The sequence below is a fragment of the Brassica napus genome, chromosome C5 (genome assembly GCF_020379485.1).
Source record: "Brassica napus cultivar Da-Ae chromosome C5, Da-Ae, whole genome shotgun sequence".
Taxonomy (NCBI): domain Eukaryota; kingdom Viridiplantae; phylum Streptophyta; class Magnoliopsida; order Brassicales; family Brassicaceae; genus Brassica; species Brassica napus.
This window is the reverse complement of record NC_063448.1, coordinates 1456669-1470318: the sequence shown is the minus strand read 5'-3', so window position 1 is coordinate 1470318 and position 13650 is coordinate 1456669. Positions and strand designations below refer to the sequence as shown.

The window sequence follows — 13650 nt, the reverse complement described above, 5'->3', positions numbered from 1 at the left end:
AGAGAAATTTGTAAAAAACATAAAGTATTATAAAAAATATCACAACCTCAAGATTCACCCCAAGAATTTCTCATATGTAAAAGAATTTTTAAACGAAACTTATGTAGCATTGGAGTGATGGGGTCAAATAAAAAGAAAGCAAACTTAAGAGAGAAATTTGTAAAGAATAAAATAATACAAGGGCACTTTGCGGAGGTTCGTCGTTCTCATCCACGAAATCTAATCAAAACCTATCCTCTTCCCCTGTTCTGAGAGAGTCACAGTCTTCGCTCAATCGCTGTCTCTTGGGGGGGGTCCTCCGAATCAATGTCCACACATAACATTTGAGACATAACTCCGACGACCCACCAAAAAAAGATTGAATTTTGAAACCAAAGTCGATCGGAAAAAAAAAAAAGATGCTCAAGAGCGAGCCATCTCTCTCAATCTACTGCGAATCTGGGCTCAATCCGGTGACTGTAACCGACGAGAATTTGGATAGAACGGTCTCGATTGGTGACTCCGTTGAAGCCGACTTCAGCTTTGCTAAGCACACCAGCAGCAGCAGCAGCATCGATGCCTTGTCGATCAAGGAAGAGGATGAGAAAAGCTTTGAGATTGGAAGACCACCGAGTCCTCCTATGCATTTAGCTGCAGGGCTTGGGATCGACAAGTTCGATGATCTCTACGGTGGTGAGATCAGATTCGATTTGCCGAGTTTGGATGATGAGAGGTGCGGTGATTACTACGAGGGGATGCTCGAGGAGTATCCGTTGCATCCTCTGCTTCTCAGGAGCTATGCTAACTTCTTGGAGGTACTTTTGATCCAACTCGAATCTTCTTAATGTTCTGTTCTGTCTAGTTAGTGACTCTTTTAAATTGTGGATTACAGTACAAAGGAGATGTTAGTGGAGCAGAAGAGTATTATCACAAGTGTACTGTGGTTGAGCCTAGCGATGGGGTAGCTTTAGCTAACTACGGTAGATTGGTGATGGAGCTTCACAAGGATGAAGCTAAAGCGTTGAGCTGCTTTGAACGCGCTGTTCAAGCGTCTCCTGAGGATAGGTTCTGTTGTAACATTCACAATTGGTTATTTTACTCAACCTTAGTGTGTGTGTGTGTGTTTTTCTTCTTCTTTTCAGCAATGTTCTTGGAGCATATGCAAGTTTCCTCTGGGAGATAAATGATGAGGTTGATGATGACGCTTTTGGAGACGCAACTCGCCAAGGAAAAGAAGACTTTGAGGTTTAGGTTTTCACATTCATTCATTCATTGTAGACATGTTAGCTCTCAAAGTAGTACCCCTCCGTTTCCGAAAGTAAGATTTTTTAGATTTTTTTCTTGTTCCACGAAGATAGATTTTCTATATTGTTAAGGTATTTTTTATAATTTTGAGGAACATTAATTGAGAATATTTGAATTGATTAAATTTCATTGGTGGAAAGTTATTTGAAAGTGTATAATAAACTAAAAAATAAATTAAATTATAAACATTTATTAAATTCTTAATAAGCGTATACACGCTAGAAAATCTTATTTCCCGGGAACAGAGGGAGATGAGGTTTTACATGCATATGGATTCGAGTTTGTGGGTTTTCAATTTGAAGTAACTAATGTAGGGTTTTGTTTGTGTTTGTACAGCCTGAGGCAGGGGAAAAACGCAGCTCGAGGTTGTCTGAAACAGAAGATGGAGAGACGCTATGCAGGTACGCAAAAGCGTTTTGGAGTATTAATGGTGACAAGGAGAAGGCATTGTTCTATTTCGAGAAGGCCGTTGAAGCCTCTCCAAATGACAGGTACAGTTACTAGTATGGAATCTCTTTTTACACAAACTCTTTACTGAAAATGCGATCATCATTGTCTTCTGTGTGTGGTGGCAGCATTATACTTGGAGAGTACGCTAGGTTCCTATGGGAAATTGAAGAGTGATGATCATCAAGAAGAGGAAGAAGAAGAAGATATATCTCTAAAGTCTCAGGTTCATAAGATCTCTCCTTCGTGAAGAAGAAGCTATGCAAGCTTCACTCATTTCCGTTAATGTCTTTGTTTTCTCAAAATCCTTATAATATCTCTTTTGCATATTCGAATGTTTTTGCAGAATAAACCTAATCGATGTAATGTAAATGCTTCTTGATACGCTCGGACCCACTTTATCTATCATAAGTTTCAATCAAATAGACTAGTACACTATTCAGTTTATGGTAATGTAACTGGTCAGATGAAATAGTTAGGTGTAACTGATTGAGAATAAACAAAATCCCTTTTTCTTCACACTTTTTTTGGGGAAGTAATTTTTGAACATTTAATTGGTCCTTGCATCAACCACAAAACCCTACCTCCCAAGAATCTGAACTAACAAAAACAAAATAAAACATAACAACAATATTCATAAAATTTTAAAAAGTTTGGACTAGGGAATCTAATGGCACCTCAAAAAGAAAAGAAAAACTTGTGCCTCTCTTTGATGGGATTAGACTCTTGTTTGCTCTCTTCATCCTCAAATCTTCAATAGTCTGCCAAAAAAGATATCATTGTAATGAATAATTCCCATTATTTATTATTCTTCGTCACATGTGCATGTGTTTGTGGTTTGTTTGTATGCATGTTTATACATGTATGAATGAGTGCAAGTAGAGAAAAGGTACCGTCATGTTTCTTCTTCATCAAGTTTTTGGCAAAAAGTAAGCAAATGACAAGAAAGCCAACACCAGCAGCTCCTCCCACTATTATTGCCACCGTCTTCCCAGTTGCTCCTGTCAATTTATTTGTTTTTCTTTAATTATTATTATCTTCTCATCAAATGCAAAAATCAAATGTACTATTATATGTTCATGATGACCACTACAAATAATGTGTACATTTTCCAAAAAGTACTTTTGAAGAAAATAATTAGTGGTAGACCATTTCATACCAATGCTCCTTTAGAGTATACTAAAACTTAACACAGTACATTTTTTTAACCAAACACAGTACATTTTATGGGTAGAAAATTATTTAATGAAAGCATTATAAATAAATTATTATTAACTGAACTGCACACCCTACATGGGGCTATAATTAATTTAAAACTCCAAGGAATAACTGTTACCAATTAATAAAAAAAACACATTTAAGACTGAAAACAGAAGAGGAAGTCTCACCCTGAAGCTTTAGGATTAAAGTGAAGATCAACTTAACTCGATAGAAATTCAAGATTAATGAAATCTAAAAAAGACAAAACTGGAAGAGAGATAGAAAGCTCTCACCTGTAGAAGACGAAGGATCTGAACTCGAAGAGCCACCAGAGCCAGACGAGGAAGACGAAGAAGAGGAAGAAGATCTCCTAGGGACACCATTCGGGTAATAGCTATAAGCTATAAAGCACTTATGAAGATAAATCTGACCGGAGATCGCGCTTCCACACTCCACCTGAGCCTTCTCCAGCGCGTTCTTAACGCACCCGCTGCAGTCTGAATCTCCGACATCGCCCTCGCACTGTCCTAACACGTAGACAGACTCGTAGGTTGTCGCGTAGAACCCGTGCCCCGAAACGACGCCGTTTTGCATCACCCCGAACGCCGTGTCCCTCCTCTCCTCGAACCCTGTCCCGGCGATGTTGTTCTTCCCACATGTCTTGAACAGCATCTCCATCCCTGTAATAAATAAACCGGAAATTGATTTTAAAAAGAAACCAAACCGGTTCATATCCGGTTCCGATTGAAAAAAGGGTTAACCTGTAATAAATAAATAAGCCGAAAACTGATGTTAAAAGAGAAACCAAACCGGTTAGTATCCGGTTCGATTGAGAAAGAGTTAACCTTAGATTTGAGAGTAATAAATAAACCGGAAATTGGATGTTAAAAAGAGTAACCAAACTGGTTAATATCCGTTTCGGTTGAGAAAGGGTTAAAACCTGAGATTTGAGAGTAATAAATAAACCGGAAATTGATGTTTAAAAGAGAAACCAAACCGGTTCACAATCAGCTTTTGGTTTACCTGAGATTTGAGAAAAGCCAGCGACTTCATAGAGGAGATAACACCCGGAGAGCTGAACTCTCGAGGCAATGGTTTTGCCGCAGAGCTTGTCGGAGAGGACAGGAAGGCGGCTAACGCAGTTGTAACAGTCGTGGTTGGTTAAATCTCCTCTGCACTGGAAGAGACCAGTGATTGTGGTTTGGCTCGTGCCAGTGGTGGTCTTGTAGAATCTTGTTTTAGTGGACTGAGTGACCAATGAGCCGAACATAGCAGAGAGAGCTTGCGAGTATAGACCAGACGGATCTGAGAACTGCTGTTTCGCGCATCCTTTGTAGATTAAGGTTGTGTATTCTGTTGTTGCTGATTGTATGACGTTGAGATCTGAAAAGAGTAGAGTCATCAAGAAGAGTAATGAGATTGAAAGACCCATTCTTTGTGTTTTTTGTGTGGATTCTTTTGGTGGTTGTGTGGCTTGGTCTGTTTTTCTTATCTTTGGGAGGAAGAAAAGATTGGGAAGATCAAATCATAGGCTTTCTCATTGTAGGTATTGAAAGATGGGAATCTTTGTGAGATTTTTCTTGGAGTGTTGGTTTTTTTTTATGGGTTTTTGAGTTTTATGGTAATTGGTTGCTTGGTGGCTCAGTAAAGCTTTTTAGTTTTTGTTTCTGTCTTCTAGGTTTCTGGGTTCTTGTTTTTGGATTTGGGTGGCCACCCTTTCTCTCTCTAACACATGTGACAAGAGATTAGTAAAAAAATAAAGAGAGGGAGAGAGAGAGAGTCCTTTTTTTTTCCTTTAAATGCTTATGAGTTCTTCGGTTCCTAGTAGGAATGTCAAAATGATCTATAACTCAAGATGTGGCTCAGCTTAGCTCGTTTTTTCATGAGCACGATCTCTATATTTTAAGTTCATTTAAGAAATAAGTTTAATGATCGAGCTTAAATTAGATCACGGGTTATATAAACGATCTTTAATGAACATGAACTGACTCATGAGCTTGTTCATTTTTTACTTACAATAATATATAAATATATTTTATATATTATATTTGGATAATTTCTATTTTTTATGTAAAAAAAAGAGAATTTCTATATTTATCTTCTAAAATTAAAATGTCAAACCAAATCTTCTTAAAAGATAATATCTATATTAATCATATTTATCTTCTAAAATTGAAATGTAAAACATACATATAAGATATTGAAGATGAATTGGCTCAAGACTCTCACGAATGATAGGGATTTGGATCATTAGTTTTGCTTTAATTTAATTTATATTAGGTGTTGTTTTTTTTTGTCATGTGTTGGTTTTTATTTAGTATTTAATATTTATGTTTTGGATTTTTTAATATTTAAATTTTGAACAATATTATAGAAGTTATTCTATCACTATTTTATTTTATAATTATTATTTTTATTTAGATCACGAGTTAGCTCATTTAACTCATGATCTAGATGATTTGAGTTCGAGTTTACATATTGAAGCTCATATAATAAATGAGCTGAGCTGAACTAGCTCATGAAAGAGCCGAACTCACTATGAACTGAGCTAAGTTGAGCGATCGAGCTCATTTTGACATCCCTAGTTCTGATACACTACAAGTTTGAGTTACAGCAAAACAATAAAATAATTATTGATTGAGAGTTTAATAACTGTTTATTTATTGCTTAGTCACCTTTTTACTAAGGGGCCTTTGAATCTAATTCAAAGTTAAAAAAAAAAAAAAAATAAGTCATTTTCAATGGAGTTACAATCTTGTTGTTGAGTGGTTGGTTATTTTGGGAATTGGGTATAGAAAGATACATTACAAACTTTCTTGCAATTGATAGTCGATACTTAAAGATGTTAATGAAAAATTAACTAATAACGGAATTACCAAAAAGATGGGCTATAAATGGAAAATCAGAAAGGGAACAGAGAGAGAGAGAGAGAGAGTTTTGGAGGAAGCGAAAAGGAATCTGAGCTTGGTGGGAGAACGGGAAGATTGTGAAGTGTGTTTTTTGACCAGAGTACAGTCAAAATCTCTGTTCTGACTGAGGGTTTACTAATTTCTATGAACACCCTCACCTTTTTCTTGTCTTCATTTCATTGTCTTAAGAAGAAGACTCATGATCATGTGCATTGTTTACAAAAATAATTGTATTTAGTGAGAGAGCTAACTTTCTCTCTAAAACATGAAAAAAACTTGTTATTGATCCTTTCAAGACAAAGAGACAAAAGATGAATTCTTACCCTTGATGATGTTATCGGATCTTTGGAAAATAAGGAAACGGGACCTAAAGTGTGAAAAGACCAAGCAGGAATTTTAAAGATACAACATAAATAGAGGGAACTGAGAATTTAGCTACTCTTGACGCTGAGACTTAGGGGAGGCATCTATTCATGAATCTTGTGCAGAATCTTCAGTGCTGTCATTGCTAGGTAAGCCGAATATCCTGAGATTACGGTCCATTGAACCGACTGCTACGTATTTGGCGTCCGGACCAAACTTAACACATGTTGCTCTACCTGCAAGTTCAGAGATTTACAATGTCTGAATAATAGACTCAAAGAAAAAAGGAAGAGAAGAACGGTGACTTTAAAAGCTTAATCATATGGCATACCTGTACCGGATAGATCAGGAAGTGTCTTGACTGGGTTCCATTCTGCTTTAACACTGGCCGTTTGGAATACTCTGAAACGTTGAAACGCACAAGTGTTATTATTTGTATGGATCATTTTATCATCGGCACAAGTTCTTGAATTTGCACAACTACCTATGAATATTTAGTTATCAAAGTGAGCCACTGAATCAAATATCAATGCATTGTGTGTATCAAATGTAAGCCTCACCTTATATCTGAAGCAGCAATGCCAAGGTAAGATCCGCTATGGTCAAACTCCACTGCAAAGTGAATTTCATTCAAGTCTTAGAAATGAATACCACTATCAACAAAATGGACTAGTGAGAGTTGCTCAGATAGCTGAGTACCTGAGTTTGCATTTGGAAATTCAAATGTTCGGAAGTTCTTTAGCTTGCGCAGGTCCCACAATCTAACACCATCCAGCGCAGAAGTCTGAACAAATTTCAAGAAGAAAGAAAAAAAAAAAACAGGTCAGTAGAAGGGGACGCCAGTGATATTCGTCTTTCTGTTTAGTTGGGTCAAAGTACTAACCGCGAGGAAATAACCATTTTCGGAAAATGATACAGATGTGATTTCTCCAGTGTGTCCACCGAACTTCGCCACGTTTGCCTATTAGCCAGTAGAGATATATGGAATTAAGGTGGGAACGAAGAGAGAATACTAAAAACGTTCGATGATCTCGAGAGTTGATGGACAAGGAAGATTAAGGGGGATATACCTGACTCTTTACATCCCAAATTTTGACAATAGACTGAGCGGTACCAGTTCCAAGAATGAGACCATCAGGATGGAAAGCAGCAGCCGTGTAATCCACCTTCTCGGAATCATCTGTGACCTGCATAATAACAACAAGCATGAGAAAGACGCGTCGAAGAAGAGAGTTATTTTCTTTTCTAACGAGTCTTGGTTCACATCACCATTGTACAACTAATGTTTTTCTCATGCCTTCTACAAACATTGTACAAAGACAAAATCTGAAACTGGAAAAAAACAGGTATCAGTTTCTTGTGGATAGGAAGCTTACGAACCTGGGCAAGGCATAAACCGGAGGACATATCATAGAAGCACCACGTGCTGTCAAGCGATGCCGACACAAAGTATTTATTCGTTGCATGGACAGTGACCGCTCGCACCTGAAAAGCACGACATGGTTTTTACTTATAACAGAACGAATACAGTTCTACAGGTAAAACTGTATGTGACATTGTGACTTTAGCCTAAGTTCTTCAGATTCATCCTTACCTCTGCAGAGTGATCTTTCAATGTATGCCTACAGGCATAGCTCCCATCCTCGGAACTCCCCCAGATACGGACTGTCTACAGAGTATCAAAATACCAAAATCAGACGAACAGTGATGCATTTCATTATGATCAAACTTAACATAGAGAGACAACAAACGATCAACGGTGTGATAAACAAAATTTATGTATGAAATAAACAAGCTAAACAAAGATAGAATCACGAGTTATAAGGTTAATTAAATTTTTATAGGGACGTGTATCAACAGGATCACTCTAGATGGTCTCATCAGTTGTTCAACGATGACATGGTGACTTTTACAAAAACTAAAAACATTTCTAGACTTTACGTAAGCAAGTTTAGTATCATGCAATACTCAACAAAGGACGAGAGAAATTTGCTACACAGATGTTGTACAGGCACTATACAGAAAAAAAGAAAAAAAAACATCGGATCTCAGGCCTGTAAATAAAATGTTTGGCTTACCTTGTCTGATGAAGCAGTCAAAACAAGATCAGTGTCACCTACAAACTTAATACTCGTAACCTGCATATGGAACAATGCGTGTCAACCACAAAACTAAAGAGGATGGAAAATTTAGAAAACTACGGAAAATACGGACCTTCTTCGAATGACCAGTCAGCGTTGACAAAATTTGTCCTGAGGGACGGTCAAAGAGAACGGCAGTTGTATCTATTCCTCCAGTCGCAATGACATCCTGATTATCAATTCAATGCAGTGACTTTCCCGAACAGATAACAACATTAAGTGATGAGTGGAAAAAGAACAAGCTTCGGGTGTCAAACCTTAGAATGTAGGATGTCCATTGAAAAAATACCAGGTTTGCTGGTCTTGTGAAGTGGGTGGCTTGAGAGTTGAGTGAACTTCTCCAAAGCATCAACTGAAGCCAACGTTGGAGGGATCTAGCGAGCCAAGAGGGAAAAATATCAAGAAAAAAGGGCCACGCCCAAAATCTAACAAAACACACAAAATACAAACTCCAGATCCGTTGAACGGTATGAACAACAAAATACAAAGTTCGCATATAATTCTTTCATGAAATCTACTTTTCAACCAAGGTACTAATAGATCTGAAGCTACATGTATTACCTGTCTCTTTTTACGCTGCTGGGAAAGAGCAGCATTACAATCTGTCAGTTCTGTAATAACTTCACCCGAAATTCCAAGACGCATTTTCTTTGCATCGGGACCTTGGTCATCTCCATCGGCAGCTATTTGCAACAACAAAACATAACAATTTGTTACAAGAAACTTGACTAAATATCCAAGTTATCCTGATAAGAAAATGTACAGGCATAGTGTGCAGGCATACCTCGTTTACCATTACTAAGAGTAGCATTCTCTGTGGCAACTGCGGGGGCTGCAGGTAATTGCCTCTCAGCCTCTGAAAGCAGTTGTCGTGCCTCGTCTCTTTCTTTTTTAAGCCTAGCAATCACACGACAAGCAGCATCATGCTGCAAACAGAAGGGAAAGTGTACCCCAAAAAAAATCCATCAATACTAATAAATGGAAACATCCAGAAAATAAAACTGTAGTACATAAGCAATGTTCATAAATCATATATCAGGTGGTGTCACAGGTAGCCAAGCAGTTGATAATAATTACCTGATACAAAGCATGACTCAGCTCTTGCCTCGCAGTATGCAGTTGTTGTTCAAGTGAAAAATTTGATAGCATCAAACCATCCCATTCCTGAAAGCACAAAACGTATGTGCATTTATCTTTCAGAATTCAACATAATAGTGAACAATCATGTCTTAATAGCAGTAACAAATGAACGAACGACTCAAGCACCAGCTACTAAAGAGTAGAGTGCAAATTTGCAATGTTAAAATAGATTAAACAGACACGTGGACTAAGCCCGGTATAATCTAATCAATTTCTTAGATCAAAGTCACAAAGAAGAAGCTTACAGTCTGGAACATTCCGAGCAATCCAGGGATGCTAGCTGTGTGTAATGGTTTTGGCTTTACGATCTGAAAAGAAAAAAATGGCCCCGGAGAGCCAATCAGGCTAAATAATAACTTTCTACAAACACCGCCTCTGCGAGAAACAATCCAAACAGCTGTGTTACCTTTCCAGTTTTGACGGCAACAATGTCATCAATGGTATGCGGCTCACCAGTAACTGGGCATTTCCCAAAATCCTACAAAGGCACCACAACCACTTATCAATATTTGACCTCTATGCATTATATCAAGCTGATACGGATCTCACTAGTTCCCAAGATACTATACTAAGCCAAGATCTCAGTAAGCAAAATTTTGAAACAGCCCTAGATTACGAAGTCTTAATCGCGAAGAAAAAAGCCAAGAGCTTACGGATATGTGCGTCTCGATTAGGCGCTTCTCGTAGAGCAAACCAGACTTCTTCGAAACCACGGGCTCCACCGGAACTTCTCCGGAAACTGTGCAGAGAAACAAACCAGACTGTCACCAACAGATACGACCCAGCGTAAAACCCTAAATTGGCAAATCGAGAAGAATGAGAAAGGGAAGTCTTACTTGCGCAGTTCATCTTAGTATGAAACGAAGAAGAAGATCGATTGGAATAAGAATACGCAGCTCCTGAGCTCTAGGGTTTTTAATCTATCTACTCAGGTCCGGCGCTAACTAAACAAAATCGCGGAAGCTGAGACGAGGGGAGCAAAGACGGAGAGTGATTACGTTCGAGGTTTCTTACTATTAACATTTGGGCTTTTATGATTGGGCTAATATGGGCTTTTATTAAGCCCATTATTAAACAAGGGCGGTTTTATTCTTTAGAGGAAGAATTCACATGCAACAAAAATGATTCTTACTCATGATGAATGAGGATTCCATTCGCATATAAAACATTCGATTGTTTGTGTTAAGCAACTATACACGAATTTGATGACATAGAAAGAAAAAAAACGAATTATTACGGATTTGTTTGTAATCTGCAAAATGAAGCTTTTCAGAGAGGAAAAAAAGGGATGCGATGCTTATTGTCTTCCTAGCTAATAGGTTTTAGATTCTGATTACGAAACACACAGAATCTTATCATTGATTAATTAGTCCCGTAGTGATAATATACAGCATGCTAGTTATTAATCTATCTATGTTAATCAAATTGATGTATGTATGTTACCAAATATTAGATCAGTTATTGTATCCTATATTGTATAGCATCTTCCTTGTATGAGAGTCTTTAATAATTAAGCATTACATTGAATTTTTTTTCCGACATCAAACGGCCTGATCTATTGCTCAAGCTTGATGTAGTCTTGGGAACCACACCGGAATAGAACAACCAATGAAATACATGTTCCTATGAACTGATCTCGATATCTTAGCTAATGAATCAGACAATACATTTTCAGATCAAGGAATAAAAACAATAGAGAATTCTCGGAATTTGAGCCATGCTCATGGATCTTGAATCATCGAGATTAAATCCTTACGATCTGTGCCAAAAGCTTGACACGTCGATAGTTGAAGCATGCACTCCATCGCCCACGAGAGGGCCTCGAGCTCTAAGTGAAGTGGTGAGATTATTCGTCGCTGATTTCGTGCTCTCAATAGCTGAGTTGTTCCTCCTGAGGTCTTCCATGTCCATCCATAACCACTGTAGTGTGCATCATGTGTCCATGATCCATCTATCATGCATTTCTCTGAATTTGTTAACTGCTCAAGGTTTTGTGCAACTACATGTTCCTCTTGTTTGATGTTTGCTTGGAACCAAGCACGGCATTCTGACTCATCATGTCGGATAGTTTCCAAAGGGTCTATGTCTATTCCTCTGAATAGTTTATCATTTCTTGCTTTTCAAATAAACCACATAATCCAAGGATAAGGGTCTTTATCTAGCTCAAGATCTTCTATATCATTCTTCCTCCAAAAAATATAGTCTATATTCGTGTAGTGTAAGCAATACATTGATTTGGTAGAGTATTAGTAATAGCATTATACTCTACATTATCCAATCAACATTGGTTAGAAAAACATTTATTAAATGCCAATGCTCTCCAAATTATCTTTGGTCAATGTTCTCATATGAAGCTTTTAGAATAGCATTTGCATTTATAATTTATAAAATTAAAGAAAATATATAATTAATTCATTTATTTTATTTAATAATATCATACAATTATTTTTATATCCAGAAAATAAAATTTTGATTTCTAAATAATCACTACAAGAAAACAGCGGCATACTGAGGGAAAAAATCATCGGTATCTCGTCGGAATAACGCTATTCCGACGACATACCGACGAAAAAAGTCCTCGGAAATAATTCCTCGGAAATCCCTCGGAAATTTCCGACGGAATTCCGAGGAAATGAATTTCCGAAGAAATTCCGAGGACCACAAGTTCGTCGGAAATTCTTCGGAATATTCCGAGGAAGATGTCGTCGGAATATTCTGAGGGATAAACTTCCTCGGAATATTTCCAAAATTAAAAAAAAAATTATAAATTTATTTTCTTAAATTGAAATTCGAAAATATAAAATTAAAATTGAAATAGAAAACATATTTAAAATACAAAAAATAATAAAATAGTTTTTATAAATAAAAAAATGTTTTATAAATACAAAATTAGTTTTAATAAATATAAATATTTTTATAAATATGAAATCATCTTTTTATAAATACAAAATAGTTTTTATAAATACAAAAAATAATAAAATAGTGTTTATAAATAGTGTTTAAAATTGAAATAGAAAACATATTTAAAATACAAAAAATAATAAAATAGTTTTTATAAATAAAAAAATGTTTTATAAATACAAAATTAGTTTAAATAAATATAAATATTTTTATAAATATGAAATCATCCTTTTATAAATACAAAATAGTTTTTACAAATACAAAAAATAATAAAATAGTGATTATAAATAAAAAAAATGTTTTATAAATACAAAATTAATTTTAAAATATGAAATCATCTTTTATAAATCCAAAAATCGAATTTATATACAAAGAACGTTTTGTATATTTAAAAATAGTTTTTATAAATAAAAAAATAAAAAAATAGTGTTTATAAATCAAAAAAATGTTTTATAAATACAAAATTAGTTTTAATAAATATAAATATTTTTATAAATATGAAATCATCTTTTATAAATCCAAAAATCGAATTTATATACAAAAAAAGTTTTGTAAAATCGAATTTATATAGAAAAAACGTTTTGTAAATACAAAAATACTAAACAATTTATAAAAAAAGTTCTAAATCAATTCAACACAATCAAATCACAATTCTAAACCTATTACACAACAAATCACAATCATACCCAATCACCCTAACAAAAATCTATCAAAAAACTTCTAAAATCATCAAATCTACTTAAAAACCTAACAAATATGACCTAAAAGAGTGTGATAGGGTCCTTACTAGATTTGTAAGGGAATGAAAAGGATTCGCCGGAGAGGTCGTCGCGAGAGAAGGTGGAGAACGCCGGAAGGAGAGAGAGATCGCCGGAGAGGAAGAAGAGAGAAATGGGAAAGAAGATGCGTTTTGAGTTTATAAAACCTTGGGTCCGACAGTTATTTTCCGTCGGAATTCCCTTAGTATTTTCAATTTCAATTTTTGCGAAATATTTGGCGGCTTCTTTGCCCGGTTAAATGAAAATATTCCGAGGAAATTCCGACGGCCACTTAAATATCCGTCGGAATTTCCTCAGAATATTTTCATTAATTCGAGGAAAAAAAACATCCTGTGCATGTATTTCTATTAATTTATATTGTTCCTCGGAATTTCCTCGGAAGGAATTTCCTCGGAATATTCCGAGGGAATTCCGAGGAAACCCTTTTCTTCCTCGGAATTCCGTCGAAATATTCCGAGTAAATTCCGAGGAACTAGTGCATCGATT

At 36.0% G+C, this 13650-nt stretch overlaps 3 protein-coding genes across 4 annotated transcripts; 1 reads left to right on the top strand and 2 right to left on the bottom strand.

Moving 5' to 3' along the window:
• Positions 1-164: 164 nt before the first annotated feature.
• LOC106401247 lies at positions 165-2154 on the top strand. 2 transcript variants are annotated; one of them, XM_022703218.2, is made up of 6 exons: positions 235-794; positions 872-1044; positions 1122-1224; positions 1621-1775; positions 1860-1957; positions 2078-2154. In XM_022703218.2, exons 1-5 carry the CDS (start codon positions 399-401, stop codon positions 1906-1908), a joined length of 876 nt encoding a protein of 291 aa, XP_022558939.1. In that variant the 5' UTR covers positions 235-398; the 3' UTR covers positions 1909-1957; positions 2078-2154. The 2 variants fall into 2 exon arrangements, with proteins under 2 accessions (XP_013697173.1, XP_022558939.1); XM_013841719.3 differs by having other exon boundaries at positions 165-794; positions 1860-2154.
• Positions 2155-2227: 73 nt separating this feature from the next.
• LOC106401246 (plasmodesmata-located protein 2) lies at positions 2228-4742 on the bottom strand. Its single transcript, XM_013841718.3, has 4 exons — positions 3955-4742; positions 3225-3611; positions 2625-2732; positions 2228-2492 (listed from the first exon to the last, which is right to left on the bottom strand). The coding sequence occupies exons 1-4, from the start codon at positions 4361-4363 to the stop codon at positions 2485-2487; spliced, it is 912 nt and encodes a 303-aa protein (XP_013697172.1). The 5' UTR covers positions 4364-4742; the 3' UTR covers positions 2228-2484.
• Positions 4743-6052: 1310 nt separating this feature from the next.
• On the bottom strand, positions 6053-10483 carry LOC106402245 (pre-mRNA-processing factor 19 homolog 1). Its single transcript, XM_013842941.3, has 18 exons — positions 10321-10483; positions 10138-10223; positions 9891-9962; positions 9730-9792; positions 9422-9508; positions 9129-9270; positions 8906-9027; positions 8602-8718; positions 8418-8513; positions 8282-8341; positions 7798-7872; positions 7584-7688; positions 7274-7390; positions 7087-7164; positions 6903-6987; positions 6764-6815; positions 6535-6605; positions 6053-6439 (listed from the first exon to the last, which is right to left on the bottom strand). The coding sequence occupies exons 1-18, from the start codon at positions 10331-10333 to the stop codon at positions 6312-6314; spliced, it is 1569 nt and encodes a 522-aa protein (XP_013698395.1). The 5' UTR covers positions 10334-10483; the 3' UTR covers positions 6053-6311.
• Between the last annotated feature and the right edge of the window lie 3167 nt (positions 10484-13650).

Bases quoted from the DNA above. Each gene is read 5' to 3' on its own strand.
- LOC106402245 (XM_013842941.3), bottom strand. The intron at 9,271-9,421 runs GTAATTATTATC...TTCTGTTTGCAG, and splicing joins TGAGTCATGCTTTGTATCAG to CATGATGCTGCTTGTCGTGT. The intron at 6,816-6,902 runs GTACTCAGCTAT...TTCACTTTGCAG, and splicing joins ATTTCCAAATGCAAACTCAG to TGGAGTTTGACCATAGCGGA.
- LOC106401246 (XM_013841718.3), bottom strand. From the start codon at position 4,363: ATGGGTCTTTCAATCTCATTACTCTTCTTGATGACTCTACTCTTTTCA. The intron at 3,612-3,954 runs GTAAACCAAAAG...TATTTATTACAG, and splicing joins TGGCTTTTCTCAAATCTCAG to GGATGGAGATGCTGTTCAAG. The intron at 2,733-3,224 runs GTGAGAGCTTTC...ATAAATTGACAG, and splicing joins AGATCCTTCGTCTTCTACAG to GAGCAACTGGGAAGACGGTG.
- LOC106401247 (XM_013841719.3), top strand. From the start codon at position 399: ATGCTCAAGAGCGAGCCATCTCTCTCAATCTACTGCGAATCTGGGCTC. The intron at 1,045-1,121 runs GTTCTGTTGTAA...TCTTCTTTTCAG, and splicing joins CAAGCGTCTCCTGAGGATAG to CAATGTTCTTGGAGCATATG. The intron at 1,776-1,859 runs GTACAGTTACTA...GTGTGGTGGCAG, and splicing joins GAAGCCTCTCCAAATGACAG to CATTATACTTGGAGAGTACG.